Source organism: Aspergillus fischeri, genomic scaffold (assembly GCF_000149645.3).
Source record: "Aspergillus fischeri NRRL 181 1099437636249 genomic scaffold, whole genome shotgun sequence".
Taxonomy (NCBI): Eukaryota; Fungi; Ascomycota; class Eurotiomycetes; order Eurotiales; family Aspergillaceae; genus Aspergillus; species Aspergillus fischeri.
This window is the reverse complement of record NW_001509770.1, coordinates 371503-390263: the sequence shown is the minus strand read 5'-3', so window position 1 is coordinate 390263 and position 18761 is coordinate 371503. Positions and strand designations below refer to the sequence as shown.

At 51.2% G+C, this 18761-nt stretch overlaps 7 protein-coding genes across 7 annotated transcripts; 2 read left to right on the top strand and 5 right to left on the bottom strand.

Annotated features, from left to right (window-relative positions):
* Positions 1-30: 30 nt before the first annotated feature.
* Positions 31-3355, bottom strand: NFIA_008690 (glycoside hydrolase family 35 protein; the record flags this gene model as incomplete). The annotated part of the gene is made up of 6 exons (XM_001264088.1): positions 31-826; positions 900-987; positions 1039-1110; positions 1163-1456; positions 1509-2505; positions 2555-3355. The coding sequence occupies 6 exons, from the start codon at positions 3353-3355 to the stop codon at positions 31-33; spliced, it is 3048 nt and encodes a 1015-aa protein (XP_001264089.1).
* Positions 3356-4628: 1273 nt separating this feature from the next.
* Positions 4629-6341, bottom strand: NFIA_008680 (elongation of very long chain fatty acids protein; the record flags this gene model as incomplete). Its single annotated transcript, XM_001264087.1, has 2 exons — positions 4629-5486; positions 5550-6341. The coding sequence occupies 2 exons, from the start codon at positions 6339-6341 to the stop codon at positions 4629-4631; spliced, it is 1650 nt and encodes a 549-aa protein (XP_001264088.1).
* Positions 6342-8147: 1806 nt separating this feature from the next.
* On the bottom strand, positions 8148-9406 carry NFIA_008670 (uncharacterized protein; the record flags this gene model as incomplete). The annotated part of the gene is made up of 2 exons (XM_001264086.1): positions 8148-9236; positions 9305-9406. The coding sequence occupies 2 exons, from the start codon at positions 9404-9406 to the stop codon at positions 8148-8150; spliced, it is 1191 nt and encodes a 396-aa protein (XP_001264087.1).
* A 1170-nt stretch (positions 9407-10576) lies between these two features.
* NFIA_008660 (uncharacterized protein) lies at positions 10577-11479 on the top strand (the record flags this gene model as incomplete). The annotated part of the gene is made up of 1 exon (XM_001264085.1): positions 10577-11479. The coding sequence occupies one exon, from the start codon at positions 10577-10579 to the stop codon at positions 11477-11479; it is 903 nt and encodes a 300-aa protein (XP_001264086.1).
* Positions 11480-11714: 235 nt separating this feature from the next.
* NFIA_008650 (pseudouridine synthase PUS7) lies at positions 11715-13957 on the bottom strand (the record flags this gene model as incomplete). Its single annotated transcript, XM_001264084.1, has 2 exons — positions 11715-13695; positions 13749-13957. 2 exons carry the CDS (start codon positions 13955-13957, stop codon positions 11715-11717), a joined length of 2190 nt encoding a protein of 729 aa, XP_001264085.1.
* A 1284-nt stretch (positions 13958-15241) lies between these two features.
* Positions 15242-15847, top strand: NFIA_008640 (uncharacterized protein; the record flags this gene model as incomplete). The annotated part of the gene is made up of 1 exon (XM_001264083.1): positions 15242-15847. The coding sequence occupies one exon, from the start codon at positions 15242-15244 to the stop codon at positions 15845-15847; it is 606 nt and encodes a 201-aa protein (XP_001264084.1).
* A 552-nt stretch (positions 15848-16399) lies between these two features.
* Positions 16400-17450, bottom strand: NFIA_008630 (DUF2293 domain-containing protein; the record flags this gene model as incomplete). Its single annotated transcript, XM_001264082.1, has 3 exons — positions 16400-16897; positions 16947-17069; positions 17178-17450. 3 exons carry the CDS (start codon positions 17448-17450, stop codon positions 16400-16402), a joined length of 894 nt encoding a protein of 297 aa, XP_001264083.1.
* Positions 17451-18761: the final 1311 nt, after the last annotated feature.

Genomic DNA, 18761 nt, shown 5'->3' with positions numbered 1-18761 from the left:
GTCATAGTATACTCTTCAATACTCAGCAAACTAGGCAAACTTCAACCGCTCCTCGGTCCAACCCGGCCTCAAGCCTTTCCCAAATCCAGCAACACTCAACGAGCTATCCGCCACGTAATTCACCTTCCAGTCCACCTGGATGCCAGCACCCTCTTCCGTCTGCGCCCAGACCGCCAACCCGATCGTGTTATCACCCTGGTAGTCCAGAATACCTGGCGGAACAGGGAACACAACCTGGTTCCCGATGTGCGGATTGTACCGACCATACTGGTACCCATTGACGAACAGCTGCGCGCGGTACCCCTTGGGCGCAGCCGAGGGCGTCGAGAGCACGAAGGAGATGGAGACGTCCAGGCCGGCAGGGATATCGAGGGGGACGACGGTGCGGAAGAAGCGGACGGTTGCGCCTGTGAAGCTCAACGCCGATGAGGCGGACGTGGTTGAGTTCTCGGGCGTCCAGGCGCTGTCGTCGAAGCCCGGGAGGTGCCAGCCCATGCGTTCTGCGAAGAGGCCGTCCTCGTTGAAGACGCCGCGGATGGGATCGAGGTTCGATTCCCCGCCTGCGGTGCCGGCGATGCGCCATTGGGTGAATCCGGGGGCGGGGGACGAGGTGTCGTTGGAGAGGAGGCGGGCCTCGATGATGCCGCGCGGGTTGAGGGCGCCGGTTGTTTGGTCGTGGCCTGTGTCGTCGTGGACGATGAGGAGGACGTTTTCGGTGGGGTTGAGGATTGAGGATGAGAAGGTAAGGGTTTTGTTTGCTTGGGAGGTTGTTGCGGTGCCGAGGTGGGAGTCGAGGAAGTGGCCGTTGAGCCAGGCGGACCAACCGCTGCGGAGGGAGGTTGTTAGTTTTGATAAATCAAAGAGGGTTGAGAGGGGATTGGATGGGGAGGGTGACGTACAAGGCGCTTCCTCCTTGGATGTTGAGGAAGACTCCGGAAGCAGAGCCGTTGAAGTAGCCGCGCCAGAGGCGGACGCCGTTGTGGAAGCCTGTATGCGGGTTAAACCAGTGATGGTATAGGGAGACAGGGGTTGATATACCGTACTCGTCTGCGTATAGGACTGGAAGGGTTGCAGGTGGACTGGGGTTAGATGTGGTCATGTGGTTTGCCTCTGCGGAACGTATTAGATTTCGTCAGGTCTGATCGATTGGATTCAATCTTACCAATCCAGGCTGGGCCGGAATCGTCGTACGATGGAAGCCGCTCCGGCAAGCTGTCGTTGGATCTCCAGGAGGTAAGAGCGGGCAACTTGATGGTTGGTGGCGCGGCGAGAGTCGCTTTGAGACTGCCGTATGGGGTCTGAGAGGTCTTGACTTCTTTCCCGTTCCAGGTAATCTTCCTCACGCTGTGAGGCGCAAAGATTTCTAGTGTGGTTTTTTCAACCGAGTCTCCTCGGAGCGCCAATGTGGACTTGGAAACGCTGGCGGAGCGGACAAGGTACGGGCCGTGGACGAGGACTGTGACCATTAGTATGAAATGACAGTGTACTACGTATGAAGTAGCACTCACCAGTTTCGGTCTCTTGCACGATAGGATCATCTGTCAATGCAGGAGCCCAGAAGCGGTAGGCGGCGGCCTTGTCGAGCAGAACCACGCGCACTCCATTATCGAGCCGCAAGACGCTCAATCCCTTGGCCTGAGAGAAGTTCACGACGAGATAATCCTTCTCACGCTTGAAATTGATTCCCGAGCAGCCATCGCCATTTTCAACCTTTCCTGACTTGGTGCCCTTGATCGCAAACTCGCCAGATTCTCCGGTTGGAACCCAGAGCACGAGCGTAGGCCTGTTTTCAAAAACGGCGTAGGTCAAGACCTCGGCAGTTGAATAGAGAAGAGTGCGTTTGCCGAGCGTGAAGTCAGTCACGATGATCTTGGATTGATGTCCATTCAGCTGGATCACGCCCTCGTTCTTGGGGACGGTCAAGGCACCGACAGAAGTGTTGACATGAAGTTTGAACGCTTGATTGCCACCAACAGTGGTGTCATTGTGGAATGTGACGTAGAACCCAGCGTTAGTCTGAGGATTTCTCAACTCGAATGCACGGACGGCTGTGTTCGTGGTATATTGTGTTCCGTTTCCGATCGCCTCTGTCATTGTGAGGTCCTTTGCGGTACGGGTGAACAATGCCAGTAGCTTGGTCTCGGAATACTTGGCTCCAATCGAGCGGTCTTCGGAGATGGGAGCGGAGTAGTCGTAGCTCGTTGCCGTCACAGGAGCAGCAATCGCACCCCAGTTGGTTCCTCCATACAGCATGTACAAACTCATGGCAGTCACTCGCTGGCCAATGTTCCATCGGTAGAACAGGTTAGCAAACTCAGCGCCGGTGTCTTGAGGACATCCACCTTCAGGACCGGCCCAGGGGTTGTAGGAACCGCCCTGGAACTCGGGCATGAATGAGGGAAGAGTGGGCTGAACTTCTTGGAAGTAGTCATAATAATCAATCACCTTATAAGGGACATACTCCCCGTTGGTGGAGGTACACTGGCTCACGTCGCATGTCCAGCACTTCAAACGTCAGAACAGATCAGATTAAAAGAATCGGATGGTAACTCACCGACGGATAGGAATCCAGACCAGCCACGTCGACATTGCCTCCAGCATTGGACCAGTCCGATCCCCAAGATTTCGAGTTCATGTTGGGATCGTTGCTTGTCAATGGCACCGTGATGCCATTCTCAAGAGCAGACGCTTCCAAGAGCTCCATGTACGCCACCGCAGTCTTATTCGGATTGCGGTCCTTCGGGTCTCCGATCCACTGCTGACCGTACTCATTCTCAATCTGGTAGACGAGCGTGTTATGGCCGTCCGTGACCTGGTACTTGCTCGTGATTTGCGACATGTTTGCAAAGTACGGCGTCCACGCGGCGGTATACCGCGGGTCATCATTCCGCAGCGAGCCATACTCGCCAGTCGTCAGCCAGAGAGGGAAGCCGCCCGCGCTGGCCTCAGCATTGACGTAGGGTCCCGGGCGCACAATCATATACATGCCGAGCTCCTTTGCAAGCTCAAAGATGGGCGTGATATCGCGAGCGCCAGTCGAGAAATCGACCGTGCGGTTGTTGGGTGCATGGTAGGCCCAGCTAGAGTAGAACGCAAACGCAGTGAAACCGGTAGCTTTCACCTTCTCGAGAATATCCCTCCACAACTCGGGGACTGGAATGCGCCAGTAATGGAATTCGCCGGAAAAGATGAAGATCCTCTGCCCGTTGACTTGGAAGCTGTAGTGATCCCATTGGACTACCTTGCTCAAGCCATTATCGTGAAGAGGCCATTCAGTCTCTGACTGGTTCTGAGCAGCTGCCGAGAACCACAGATTTGAAAGAAGAAGAAGGAGAAGTCGGTAGATGTGCGCCATGACCGAACCTCAGCGACACCACGCTGCTGACTAGTTCCAAGGACAGGTGCTGCAACGTTCCAACGTCGGCAAACGGGATGGCAAGCACAGGCTATTAAAGACTTTAAATCGCTGGTTCTCACATTTCCAAGCCAATCCACCATCCACAAATCTCCAAGCCACAGACATTATTGATTAGAGAGCCACCCAATTGCCAGTTGCAATCAAGCCGAAGCGTCATAAAAAGCGTCCAAGAGAACCAAGAAGCCATCCCGCCGGAAAATGAAAATGCTCAGTATGGTCCGTTGCGCTAGATTCTTGTCGAAGGACACGGTACCCCACCGCGTTTTCAGTCCGCACTGGAGCAAGGATCACTAATTAGGCACAATTTGGTATCGGGATCATAACCAGGATGGCCGATGCGGGGAATTGTAGAGAAGATCAACATCTGTGGGGAACCCGCACGATGGCTGGACTTGTATTTTTCCTCCACTCAAAGTTCTCGACAGTCTCGACGGGCGGGAGTTTTGCCGTGGACGGACTCCTTGTACAGGAGTTGATTGAACTCGGGATGGCGTCGAGGTGACATTATTGAGCCATTCTTTCAGGGGATCTTCACGGACACACCCTTATTTACACACTCTGCTGGATGTAACTAATTAGATAAACATCATGTGACACCCTAAATTGTATAAGTGTTAGGGTCTGGGCTTATCACTGGGCCATCCTCAAAAACCCCTACCAGTAGTTACATACAGGAGAGTGTAAATAAGGAAGAAAGTGGAGGTGTGTCTGTAGAGATTTTCTTATTTTATTGCTAAATAAATCTATAATAATCAAGTGAACTAACCTTGTTCTTTTCAGCCAGATAACCTCCAAGCCCTCAACGCCCGGATCAAAAACTCAAAGGAACATATGTACATAACAAACATAAAATCAACAGAGTTTCGTGAGAATCGACACAGATAAGGCGGCGACAACAGGTTTTGAGATACACCACGTTATCTGCATGGTCTACTCTGTATATGTCTGTGCTTTACGCCGCGGCGGACCCGAAAAGACACAGCGGATGCTAGCAGAGGCAGCAGTAGGAACCGATCGCTCGACGGTGAGAGCCCAGCGGGATCTAATCTCGTCGACTGAACGACGGGGACGACGGGAATGTAGGGACCCTCAATCAACTCTCGATAGAGCGAGTCCCTGGGCATCACGGACCTCGAAGGAAAGTGTCGGAGGGTAGGGGAGAGATGTTCTTTTGTATTAGGATAGAACATTGATAAATCAGAGAGCATGCTTAAGCAGCTTTCTCCAATACCCCAAAAGGATTAGTGCCCTGGACGTCAGGAACATCAGGGAACTTCTCCAATTCCTCCTTCGTCTGAGGCTTGGCCCCCTTCTTGGGAGGAACAGTCGAGAAACCTTCCTCGGACTCCTCCTTATTGCCACGCTTCTTTTGGCCGGCACCAGAACGCGTCCGGATCGGTGACTTGTCAGTGATCTGCGACTGTGCTTTCTTGCCGTTGGTCCTTTGGGTCTGGGCCTTCTGAACTGCCTCATCTTCCGTGCTGATCTCCCCGTTCATCTCCACAGACTTCTGGATTTCACGGCTGACACCCTTGAGAGCATCTAGACCAGCTTTTTCGGCAGCATGCATGTGAGTGGGATGAGGCTGGCTCGGCTCCTTGCGGTGCAGGTATGACCGGACGAAGAAGCGCACGAACAGATATGTCAGAGGCAGGAGGTACATAACGTTGAGCCAAATCGCGAAAGCCTGACCGGTTGTATCAATGCAGGTGGTCATGGGGCCAATAGGTGTGCGCTGAGCAGCCGAGCTGCTGGGGACATCGGCATACGAGTAACCAACGTTCTCAGCAGCACCCTCTGCGCCAGCAGCACGCAATCCCAGCTTCTTGAGCCAGGGGCCGAGTCCTACAGCCGAGGCAGTCGCAGCCGCAGCCTCAATAACGGACGTAGCAGAAGCAGCAGCAGCGCTTGCAGTCGAAAGCTTGCCGGGAAGAGTGTAGCTGACGAAGAGATACGAAGCGGCCCAGGTGGTCCCAACGACAAACTGCGTGATCTGCATGGTGGTCAAAGAGCGCTTGATAACGCCGGGGACTCGAATATGAAGTGCGGTCAGAGTGTAGTACGTGTACTGGAGAGGATGGTCAGCCAATGTATCCGATTAACACAGACGATTTAAAAAGCGATTGCATACCATCAGAGCATGGATACCAGAGTTGATCAGGGTGAAGATAAGGATGGGAGGAGCCATGTAGCGGATACCCGCCCACATGCACATCATCGCGCCAGCATGGTGGTAGGTCTGTAAAGTCGAGCTCTTCTTGCCCTTCGCCAGAATGATAGCAGTGTCCAACACCTCGTAGAACTTGGATAGATAGAAGATCCAGCCCAGGTAGGCCAATCCTTGGTTCCACATACGGCCAACATCCGTCGGGTCCGGGACACCACCCGCACCCAACTGGTATTCCGGGTTCGGCATTTTCCACTGATCGGTAACGGAGTCGTAGATGGCAGCATTGCCGTAGCCCCGCGGGCCATTGATCTTGCAAAGAGAATCAAGCACGCCTACGACGCCGTGCGGGTCCTCGCGGTGAGGCCACGAGTTGCGGAAAGCCTGGAACATGCCGACAAACGTCCATGCGGAATAGATGGCCAGGAAGACATTGTGAAGGATGACGAAAAGCTTGAAGAGCCGCGTTTGGCTGAAACCCCAGGGCTTGTACCCACGACTCTTGTTGATGCGGTTGATGATGACGACGGTGACTGCGTAGACGCTGGCAATGGTAATGGGCACGCGAACGTCCAGGAGCTGTTTGTACAACTCAGGGGGAATGTTGAACGGCTGGTTCCATGTCGGCTCAGAGATCAGAGGAGCAGGAAGAGGCTCAGGAAGCTCGCTAGGAGGGAATTTGAAAAGCGAGGCGGGCGGCAAACCGAAGCGCACGACAGCAGGGCCCGCCTCGGTGTCGACGTTGAAGTCGATCATGATCGAATACTTCCTGACGGCGATTTCACAGGTGAAGCAAGAATTGACGAGAGAGGACTAGACTTTCGAGATAACAAGTCTGTGGCCCTTTCCTAAACAGAGGAAGACGAGACCAAGAAATAAGGAAAGGGTGGGAGAAAAATTAAGAAAAAAAAAAGGTTCAACGTCGCAAAAGTACCTCCCGAAGCAGAAAAGGGTAATTGAAGTAATTCCACCTCCTCCCCAAGGTTCGATCAAATCGCGCAGAGGCAGATGCGGGATAGATAAAATCTTTAGAGATGTGAACTGTCAACTCGAAAGCAAGTATCAAGTGAGTCTCTACAAATCAAGATAGTCTAATCGCGTCAATGACAAAAAATATTGAAGGGTCATTAGTATCTCCAAAAGTGGAGCCGTGATGCATTTGTTGGGAATTTGGCTGCTCTGGGCGTCGATGAAACCTCGGCCCAACACAATTTATCGCAACGATTCGACCTCTTCAGCAGGCTTGTGAAGAAGATGTTCTTCTGGATGCATCATGAACAAGGGCCCTTACGGATAGTTATATAGAAGCGCATTGGTCAAATCATGATGATGATGCTATAGCTTATTGCTCAGACCCAGGCAGTGTGTACCTCTGTTAGATACCTGTTGGCTGGTTTCTTGCCACTGCCGTCATCCTCACGCGATGTGCTGAACAATGATGCAAGGCATCGAAGACTCGGTGACCTCTGGGAATAATTCGACATCTTCTATACTTCAATAATAGAGTACATCTACTTAGATGCAAAGCTACACAAGTACAACCCTCGTACTTCCATCCCTGTTGACCTGTATAGACTGTAGGAGGATGGCGACCTTTTTTAAATGATCCGCGTCGCAAAAATGATGCGCAATACCAGCCAACTAGCCAATCAGAAATTTTAGTTTTGGCGTTTTGGCGTCCCGCATTAGTCAGCGATCGGGCCGCGAATACCCCGGATTTGGCATGGCACGAGATTTGCAGGCCTTAGGCCTTAACCCCAAGGCCACCAGGGCCTAGGCATCAAGGCAACATCAAGGTGTCATAGCGCCTGGAACATCATTCACATGAAGCATTTAAGGATTCATTCCAACAAAGGGAAAATAGCGTAGTTATAGACTCTAGAGATATAGAATGAACCGAGGCATGGGGGCTCATTGATTCAACATTTCTACCCCTGAGCAAAACTAGACTCACTGCAGGATTGCACTAATGCAAGTTATGCAACCAACACAAAGGTGCAGATAGGGAACGCCTATCAACCTATCAAACGCCATGCCGGTTGACCGATTCTACTCAAGGATCTTCAGCTCGCCTTCAAAGCACCTAATTAAAACTTTTCTTGAGATGGCGGAACGCATAGCACTGATCTGATTCTGATGGTGTTCCATTTGCTGTCTAGTTATCAAAATTGCCTCTCCCTGAACCACAGTACGGCAGGGCAGGCCTTGGAGTTGCGATTTTCGCTGAAGACGGTAACAAGCCACATCCGCCACAGCCGTTTTAGTCGATGGTATTTATCCGAGAATAGCCAGTCAGCCGGAAGACAATACTACTAGGCTCCCTATTCAAGTCAATTGGCTGAGAGCCTGGGAGTAAATGCAGTTTTTCCACTTTCGTTGCGAGCCCTACTACCGCGCATTTCACGTCTGTTCCAGCCTAGCGTTGGAGCGGTTGGTGGATGCATGTCCAAAAAATATAATGTACTTGATCTATTGTATAGTGAAACGAACGTGATGGACAAATCCCACAAGGATAAACGTAGTAGATACAATCGACTCGACATCAGTTGACCTAACCTCCGCTCAGGCGGGTTTGGTACTCAGCGGGAGCGGCGGAGGCGCAGGTGATGATGGAGAAGGGGCGTTGACAGGTGTTGATCGCATCGCTGCTTTCTTGGGAGGTGGCGGTGGTGGGGCCTTTCGCCGGTTCAATGCGTCTATTTCTACTGAGTCGGATGAAGGCTGGCTTCGACTAGGGTGCGGCGGTGTAGGAGGAAGCCGGAATTGCTGGGACGAGATGGATGTGTTTGCCGACCTTTTCTCGTCGACAAAGTTATTGAAGCGTTGAGTGATCTTGTATTTGTCATTCAAGTCCTGGACTCGTTCTTTGCCCGCTTGAAGCTTATCGTTATGGCGCTCGCGCAAGTTGCTCACTGTAGATGTTGCCGATGACTCGGGCTGTGTTGTGCTTCCACGAACCGGCGGGGAGGGGGCATGGGTTGGAGATTGAGGTAAGCTTGTCCTCATTTGCGAGAAGCGAGCTTGAAGCTCATTGACCGAGGCTTGGCCGGCTACTCCACCGGCTGTGTTGCTAGGGCTGCTTCGATCGTGTCCAATGCCAAGCGAAGGAACTGAAACTCCAGCATTGGATAGACGGGTGACAGCACTTTGGTTCAAGAGCCCCTCAGAAGCCGGTTCTGATGGGGAATATGCCGGGGGAGGGGTTGCTGGGTGCGACTGTTGAGTAGAGTTCATGCGAGGAGGAATCCGAGGCGGTACGCTCGGCACTGGCCTAGAACCCGCAGAGGACACGGAACTTGCCGGTGAATGCATTCTTCGGGCTGGAGGAGGTGGAAGATTATCCGTATTTATACCCGTCGTATTCACTCGGTAGGGTAGCGGTGGACCAGCTGGTCTTTGGGGTTCGGCTTCCTCAGCTCGATTCTGCTCCTGCTGCCGGGCCTGCGCGTGCTGGATCTCTTCCTGAGATAGAGGCGCCCCTAGTCCCCTGCGATCCGGCGTCGTCTGATTTGGAACCGCACCAGGTCCATGGACCGCAATGTGTTTCGGTGGTGGCCCGAAAGCGGATGGGTCCTTGAGTGATGACAGGGGTCGAGAGACGTGCTGCTCCTGCTCGCTGTCCCTATCCTTCCCCTTTCCCATCCATCCTGCCTATACCAAAGCGAGCGTCAGCGAATGCCAAATACTGAATTTGCCCAAAAGGTCGGAGAAGTACGAACCACTTGATTGATGCCTTTGAAGTCTCCCCGCCAGCTTTCTTTTCCTCCAGACTTACCCTTAGGGTGCCAGCCCTCTTTCAAAGTCTCTCTTAAGCCACTCATAGTAAGCTCAAACGTATCCCAATATATCAAGATAATGGAATGAATACAAGCACAACCGTGTTATGACGCCGATCCAACTAGGATCGGTGACGCAGCATCTGGCGTCGTCCCCGCCCCGCACTCTCAGTTATCTCCAATCTCCGCGGGGCACGTGACTTCTCTATTCTTCGCTTCCTCTTGCTCCATGCTTTCTCCCGTTTCCTTCGTGATCATGTTCAATTATACGAGGTAAAACCTCATCTCATTGGCAAGGGCAGATGGGAAACAGTGTTGTTTCAGCTGACATTAGAGTTCAAACCCTTGCGTGACAGTGACAATGACTGAGTGTCTTGTCCTACTGTCGAAGCATTTGGCCCCCAACGACATGCATTTTCGTCTTAAACTGCCTAAGCTAACTCGCCGATCAAAGCAGTAGACAACTCGGGTCGCTATGTCCTCGTGCTTGCTGATATGGCCCACATAATGCGACCGGGAAGTCTGTCTTCATTTTGAAACAAGAGTACTCCGTACTGCGTACTCAAGTGAGCGAGGCGCCTATACAACCGCCGTGGACATCATGGAGCCTTATCAATAGGCACTGATGCTTGCATCATTCCGCGCGCCAGGACTTCTGGAGCGGTCAATCAGCGATGAGTTTAGTCCCGTCGTGTTACGAATACATGGTGTGCAGCGGCTCGTGTTCAGAGGCAGGCGGCTGCCTCAGTTCCCGCTGATTGCCTGCTGATCGGTTCCCTTTCATTGTCCGGGTCTATACTTGGTAACCGCTTGAAGTTGCTGCGCCATGTCAGCGCTCCCTTTGGCGACCTTTTTTTTTCTTTGACCTTTCTTTTCTGTTGTCGGTCTCGTAAAAAATGATCTTCTTCTCCTTGCTTTGCCCCTCTTCATCAGCTTGTCGTTGCAAGTTGTTACTGGAGGGAAGAATACGGGAGAAATTTCAAGTGCATGCTTATTCGATTTCTTACACTCTGTTGAGCTTCCAACAATAAGCAACTTTGGCGGTTGAACAGGTTTTGAATGTGAGGACTGGCTTCTGCTCTGCATTTAGTCTGGCGAGCCTGGAGGACAATTGCATCGTCTCAATAACTGGTTATGCGACGTTGAATCATTCGAGGGAGTGCTTGTCTTATTATATCCCGGAATCGTGAGGCGGCCACAGATAGGTATAACAGAATGATTGATCGTGAAAGGCCGAATTTCGTGGACAGCGCCAATGAGCACAGTATACAACCGCTATCTCCTGGAGAGGAGCAGCCATCGCCATGGTACGGCGAGTCAGTCTCTACATCTTCGCAGACATCTCTGTTCGGGTCGGATTTGACGGCTACCACTGTGCAAACAACCGACACGATATATGAACCGACATCCCTCACATCATCAATCACAAACGTTCTCGCGACGGCGACCACAGTAATCCCTTCAATCTCATCATCAACTGGGACTTCTCCCCAACCGGGAGACAGCAGCTCGGGAAGCAGCAACACGAAGACAATCGCTATAGCTGTCCCAGTATCCGTAGTTGGCGCTGCATTGCTCCTCGGAGCGTTATTCCTTCTTTTGAGACGCCGCCGTCGGAAAACTCGACAAGAGAACCCATCGGACCTTCAAGTTGATATGGCTCAGGCAACTCGAACAAACCTGCTGCCACAAAACGGTACTCCATGGAACGTCGGACACGCAAGATCCCATGAAATCCTCTTCGACGGCCCCTATCCTTCTCAGACCGCCTCAAATGATCACATTCCCATTCGACCAGCACAGTCATCCAATCATCAAATAAACACGACGCCTAGATCCCAACCACCTACATTGTCTATTCCTACTCCTCCAGCTGGAGTCACAGAGCATAGACAACCAGAAGGCGGATTAGGGTTACCGGAAACCAGCCCAGTCACAGCTGGATGGCGAGCCGGAAGCGAAGATCGTCCCCGCTCGCCTTTTGATCATCCGTTGGATGATGCCATGTCCGAGGTGTCGGGTTTGAGTGACAGGCGGGGAGCCACGCATAGTCGTGATCTAGATGATATTTCATCCGTATCTTCCATCGGTGACGATGAACCCGCGACGCGCAGATGATGCTGCGAAACGCGATGGGTTAAGCCTGAGTTCATTGGACGATTTTAATGAGGAGCGGTACCCTTGATTCTTTGTTGAACGATGCTATCTGGCGAATTTTGTCCGTACCTACGAATCGAGTAAGAGAATGAGATTTGGAATGAGAGATTGTCATTTCTTTTGATGCCTTCATGTGGTATCTACAACTTTTTCTATCTCCTTTTGAGGCTCATATATACACGTTCGGACAAAGCGACTATCGTCCACCTCCAAAATCCGGCTTGTAAGCCACGACCTTGCCCTTCATTAGCTCTCTCAGCGCCATGGTGGCATACTGGCTCGATCCGAGCTGGAACTTAAGAATCACGGCGATCTTGTCAGCGGAATCGGCATTAGACTCAGTAGCCGCTTTCTTGCCGTTGAGCCTGTCCAAATCCGTCTGCACGAACTGCTCGTCGTCCTGAGAATACAGTTTCACATCCACTGAGTAGTCCGCGCCCATCCGGCTAAGGACCTTGCGATAGCCGCCGCTAAGACTGATATCCTTCCACTTGCGCCGCATGTCGAATGGATCGAGACCACCGCCTTGCTCGCTGCCCATGAAGCGCTTGTAGAAGTTGGTCATCTCGTTGGCGGGGTAGACCACGTCGAATCCAGGGAGCGGCAGAACGACGTCGAAAATGGAATACTTGCCGCTGGCGGCTTCCTCGGCGGTTAGGGGGCGCGCGCGCTCGAACATGTCTTCGGCTGAGTAGGCGCTGTCGTGTGCCGCGGGCTTGACGACAACCTCGCCGTCGGCGTCGACCTCAGCTTCAGGGCCGGTTGCTTCGACCTTTTCGCGATGCTCATGGATAAGGACGAGGTCGCCTTCTACTACTTTGTCGCCGTAGAGCCGCCAGCGCTCGCCGACAGCGAAGTTCCAGACAAGTGACTGGTAAGCGTGCACATACATCAGACGTAGATTTCGGGGAATGGTTTGCAAAGCTCCGAGATAATCGTTCTGGGAGCGGCCCAGATGGCGGATCAGGTTGTTTTCCGCTGAAAATTTCCGGGGTAGTTTCTCCACGGCCTCGGTGACTTTGCCGGTAGTCTGGAAGATGTGGATTGCTTCCGCACGAGCCTTGTCATCTGAGCTAATCAAGGAGCTCGAGTTGCCTTCCTGGGCTGCGGCAAGGATATGAGGACTGTAATGCAGGATTGCATCACAGGCACCCTTGAAGTCACCCTGGAGCATCTTCAGACCGACCATATCCGTGCGGGTCGCAAAGGTTCCGAAGCGTTGCAGGCCGTAGTAATTGAAGTAACCGCGCTCACGGAGGTTTCGCAACGCAGAGCCCACAAACTCCTTGGCCGTGGCGACGGCATCTTCGGGATTTTGAAGGTCCACACCAGGAATAACGCATTCTCGCAGAGTGATGACGAACTCATTACCCTTCAGGTCACCCAGCTCGAGGCCATGGCGGCAATACTCGTAGTCTCCCACGGCCGAGTTGCGAAGGGCAGAGTTGAGCTTTGCGAGCCGGTCGGCAAAGACCCGGCTTACACATGCTCGCTGCACGGTCACACCACGTCGGTCCTTAGTACCGGCAAACTGGAAGCTTCTCGGAGCCATTTTCATTGAACGCGCCAGGAAAGATATAACTTCCATCGTATCCTTGTTCTCCTTGTATATCGTAAAATGCAGATAGGAGCCTCCCAGCTCCTCGAAGTTGAGTCGGCCTCGTTCGCGCCCTGAACCACGTCCACCTTGGGGGTTGCGCTTGTTCCGGTTAGGAGCGGCCGAAATATTCATCATGCCTTCACTATCAGTTTGCGATTCGAGTAGCGAATTGAAAATGCGACGGATTGCCTGGTGGATCTTGATGCGCTGGTCGCGATCTGTGACAACGACGGTGTTCACTCGACCCAACTCGTTCGGTCTCGCCCTGGGGTTTGATAGGGCACGGGTATGTAGAGCCAAAATTCGTTCGGTGGCCTCAGTGCCAAAGAATGACTCCAATAGTGCCTTGTCTTCCTCTGAGAGCTGGAACTCGGCAGCGGCCTCCTCTTTAGCGGCTGGCGCATCTTTCTCTCCCGCGGCTGCTGACTCTGCAGTATTATCCGCTACAGGAGCTTCCGACTTGGATTCAGCATCGTTGGTCTTCGCTCCATCTGCAGGCGAAGCGGGAGGATTCGAATTCCGAAGATGCAAAACTTCACCGGACGGAAGAATCTCATTGACGAGGAAATCGGTGTATCTGAGACAAAAGAGGGTTAACTTGGTTTGCAGTATCTCAGGTCTCAGTTGTACCTCTTCTTCAGAACTCCGGAAAAGCCCACGTTGTCTGAACTGACAAATTCGGTGATTCCGACCTCAGCTTCCTTCAATGCTTGAGCATCCCCGTCAGAGATCTCCAGAGCCGGTACGATGGAAGGAGGCAGCACAGCATCGTCCGAGACGGGGGTATCCTCGGTCTTGAGTCGCTTGCGCGGTGACTCGACAATATCTGCGCCCTCCATTGTTGAGATACGAGTATTTCTGCACGAAGATACTGGATCTAGAGCTGCAGCTTGGTGTCAGAGACAGTCGGACAACTGCTTCAATCTCCGCAAGAGCCTTTACCGAAAGCGGTATAGACCAGGGCTAGCCCTACTGCCTATTTGGGACTTCTGATAGCAACTGTAGGTAGACGGTACTTTGAATTCCTTACGTATACTTATTTACACGGAGTGCAGTGTCTACCCTAGTTCAAGTGATTATTTGTTATCTGAAAAGGTCAATATTATTCCCTAGTGTAACAATTCAATTGTTAGCACAATGAGGATTGTTGGATCGTCTATATAAGCGCTGCGCATCATGTAGCATCCTCGAGTATAAAGATACATAGTAACTTCTCCATCAAACCCCCTCGAGGCTATTCTGAATATCACTCAAGTAATGAACTAAGCCCATCAAGTCAGCAGTTAGGTCAAGGGCATAGTAAAGATATCATTTCAGGTGTCCAGGCCATGTCAAAGAAACACAATGGACAAAGACCAACATGCTACAGACAAGGACAAAGGGCCTTTGAGACTCGAGGCCTCCTTGTAGGATCCCGCTCTCACAGTTTGACCCAAGTTCGAAACATTAGAAGACTTTAGAGACCTGCACGACTAAACAAAGAGTGGTAACCGTCTGGATGAACCTACTGAGAACTCAATAGGCTTTCATGATATCAAGACCCATGGATCCTCATACAAGACATCGAGATGTTGTTCTCTATCATATGCCTTACTACAAGACTTCTACAAGTTATAAAGACACTCAGAAAGTATCCTTTGTCGAGAATGAGACTCCTGCTAATAGAAAAGGATTTCAGATCAACAGGTCCATGGATTCGAGTCTTTGTCTCTAGTAACGATGTCCTATGGATATCTCCATGAAAGTACTGAAGTGTTGTCTTTCTGGCATGATCCGCATGACAATGGCTCTTTTGAGGATGAGAGGGAGAGAATATCTTTGTTGACTATGAGACTCTTGAGGCCTAAGAAGGAAATCCAATGCAGAAACGCCATGGAATTGAGACACCTTACACTCTGCTCAAGGTCCTTTGCTGATAACTCGACTATAAAGTCGCTTTCCTTTCTCGCCAGTCGAATAATCTTTCAACCATCGAAGTTCTCTTTTCACTCCATTTCCCTCCCTCGCCTCAATTTCAACAACCTTGAACGCAAGTCATCAACTGTACGCAAACCCCCCCGAACCGGCTAACCATTCTTCAAGACGTTGAGCATTATCCAAACCAATTTTACAAATCTAACAGCATGGGTATTCCACAGTGGTCCGAGCAGGACGAGCGCCAGGCGCGCATGCAAGATGCCGGTCTCTACATCGACTGGCCGAACCCGTACAACCTCGAACCGGGCCTCTATATTATCGTCCACACGGAGTATACCACCCAGCCCGGCGAAATTATGGATGTTATTGACGACGCATACAGCGCCGTCACCACGCGACTCAAATCGCAACAGTTCCGCAACCCGAGGCACCCAATTCCAGGGCGCAAAAGCCTTTTCATCCATTATGAGCTGATCAACCAGGATGACGGAACCACGAACCCCTTCCCGACAGAGGTAGACCTCTTCGAAGATGTTCAGAGACACCTCATGCACATGTTTGATCAACTGGAGTTCGGGGTAAAGTTCGATTTCCCGTATAAACTTGGTCCGGTGCGTGTGTTCTGGTGTGATATGGTTGAGTGGGAGCATGAGCTTCCCACTGTCACTGTTGAAGTGTTCGAGGAGACGGACTCTGATTCGCAGGAGGCTGAGCCCCCCACTGTCACCGTTGAAGTGTATGAGGAGGTAGACTCTGACTCGCAGGAGGAGGCGCAAGATGACGATAAGCTTCCTGAAACTGCAGAGCAATGATCCCTCTTTGGCTTTGCGTTTTTAACCGAATTTTCGATTGGTGCACTGGGCTAACTGAAAAGAATAGCCATCAGAGCGACACAAAAACCGACACTTAGCACATACTGTTTGGAGTCCGGATTGATTGGGATTATCGTTGTGGAAAGGTATGTCTTTTTTGCTTAGTCTGCAATTTAATGTTGGAGTTGCGTGCAGCGCTGGTCGCATGTATCTTTCCATCACAGTAATACCGATGGATATAACTCAGTCCTGTTCACAGTTCCTTTTGGCAAGGAAATAATTCACTGCAGTGGTCTGCAGTGGCAACAACCTTAACTATTATCATTAAACACATTGACTGTGACGATGGTGGATCGTCACACCCTGTTTTGTCTATGTGAATTCTATATCGTACTCTATGCATGTTGGGATACATAAGATCGTTCGTTTCTCATATCATCATGAGGGTCGTTGCTGAAATACGGTGTCGCCGGTCGAAGAAGCCCTCTATCAAGGTTTATGTCGCATGGTCATTATGACAGGTGAAATAAATCCTCGCGCTGGAAGAGGCCGTCAATCAATCCAGATCACGTCATCAGCAGGACTTGTCGATTTTTGACCATCAGAACGACTGCGCAGCGGCAAAGAATCCGTAGACTGAGCATCTGCACCCTCCCACGCAGTTTTTATGGCTTGCACCATATCCCAAACCGCTTCTCTGGCTTCTTGCCGTGCTTTTCCCGCGTCGAGAAGGGATTCATAAGGCGTATGTGTGTGCCTGATGTGTGCTTCCACAGCCAGATTGGCCTTTTGTTCGTCTGTTTTCCTTGTCGTTCTTCCTACCCGTCCAGAGCACTTCAGGAAAGCGTGACCAACAATAGTCTCCAAGGACTCAGCTGGCATGAGTGGAAACTTGTTGCGCAGGATTTGCCGAGCTCGCGACAGGTCTTTTTCGTCTCGTGTTTTGACAGCATGAGCACGCGAATCAGCACTCGCGGCAGCAGATTTGAGAACAGCGGCGTACACATCCTTCGGTACGCGGAGGCCAATATTCCGTTTTCCCGCATTGTCCTGCGATGCGTTAGATTGATGGAAGCAGAACACGCGGGCCAATCCTCACATAGACAACGTAGACTATCCGACGGGACTCTTTGGTCTGAGTCCGACAGTGCCGCGTAATATAAACATCGCCCTTTGGCACAAAGACATAGTTGTCCCTCAAGGGTTCCCTATCTAAGCAATTCTGTTGGGACGAAGCGTCAGCTGAACTAGAGCCGCAAGCTAAGCTAAGACCCTGCCGTCGGATCTATAGCGCCACAGTGATGGGATAAAAAGAAAACAACAATCATACCTCTTCAAGAGGTTCCGTCGATGCAGGAAGTCTAACAAACTTTGAATATTTTAATGACTGTCGACTACCACGATTTCTTGCGCGGTTGGCATCAGGGTTGCTCGTAGCACCGACAAGTCCGCCCTGATTGCGCGCTTTCGAAGAGGTCTTTCTTCGTACTTCGGCTAAAATAGATCGAGGCGATTTAGGTGAAGCGAATCCATTCTTGACGCGAGTCTTTCGACGCCGAGCATGCTTCCGCGGCCCTTTACTGCGGCCTGATGGAAGCGACATTTCGGGTCCACTGGCAAAGTGGGAATTTAAGAGACTGAAAATGAAATAGGCTTAAGTAGGTGGTTTCCAAAAAGGTTCGCAAAATCCTCGAATTAAGTATCTGACTCATGGCACGGTTCATTCACCGACCAGCTGTCTCATATGGATGCTTCGAAGCGAGCGCTGGCTTGTCAACAAAGAAAAGACAACGGGAAGGCATTGAGACCATACATGGAATCAGGTACAAGTAAACTGAGGACTGATGTACCAGTCAAGGTACCCTGAGGATTCTCATGACCAATAATGAAAAGGTAATCGAAGCATCAATAACGAATGGGAGACTCTTTTGAAATCCTTGCTGCCCGTCGGGTTCCTGAATCAGGCAATTGCCGAGAAGAAGATAAATATGACGGGGTGCAAAGTGTGGCTGGAGATGTGGCAATGCAAAGATAGTCTGCCTTACTTTTCAGGTAATTTATTCAAGGAGGCATGCTCAACTATCTACCTCCTCGCCATATCTACAAGTAATAACGCCACAACTTCTGTCTATAGGTACTCTGTGTCCTGCAGCGGCCAGTCTGTCCGAATCTCATTTGATATCCAAGTCTACATTAGTCAAATGGTTTCGCAGTTCTCCAGGATTCCATCCCTGACATGTAGAAGGCGATTGGTCACTGTCGGTGTCGCGGAATGTCATCAGCTGCTAATCTTCGATTAGCTTGCCATGTTTCATGATAATGGGGAAGTCGAATTAGCTTGTGTTATGCCATTGCTCATCTATCTTTTGCGCTGCTAAAGGGTGCTCGAAAGACCGTTGGCATTGGTCTTCATATGAATGTCTCATTCGCCAGATGTTCGTTATCTAGCAAATGGGCTTACGTGCCGGATCGTGACATGATGGTGAGTGTTGCCGCGACGATATAGTAGTACTTCTGCTTTCCAAGGTTCCATTCTGCCACCGCTGTTGGGACCTGATGTGCTGTAGACCCCTAGCGACCATGGCACTGGAATCATCGGTATAGTTAGTGGATGGGGCTACTGTTTCGGCAATCCTCAAGAAAGAACCACTGGCCTCCTGAAATCGTCAATCATCTATACGACTATACGTAATAGCAGCTTGAGCCAGTTCAGAAACTGCAAAGTCAGATTGACGATCGATGAGCTCTTGTCAGGGCTTCTGGATGCCGATCCCGTCTTGTGGGCATGGTGCCTAGGTTGAGAACAGGTCTTCTCCAGCCAGATCATTAGTCTAGTATAAAACTGATTTGGGGTGCGTTATTCGACTCGAGATCACTTATGTGACTCTCTGAAGGTGATCTTCAAATCCAAGAC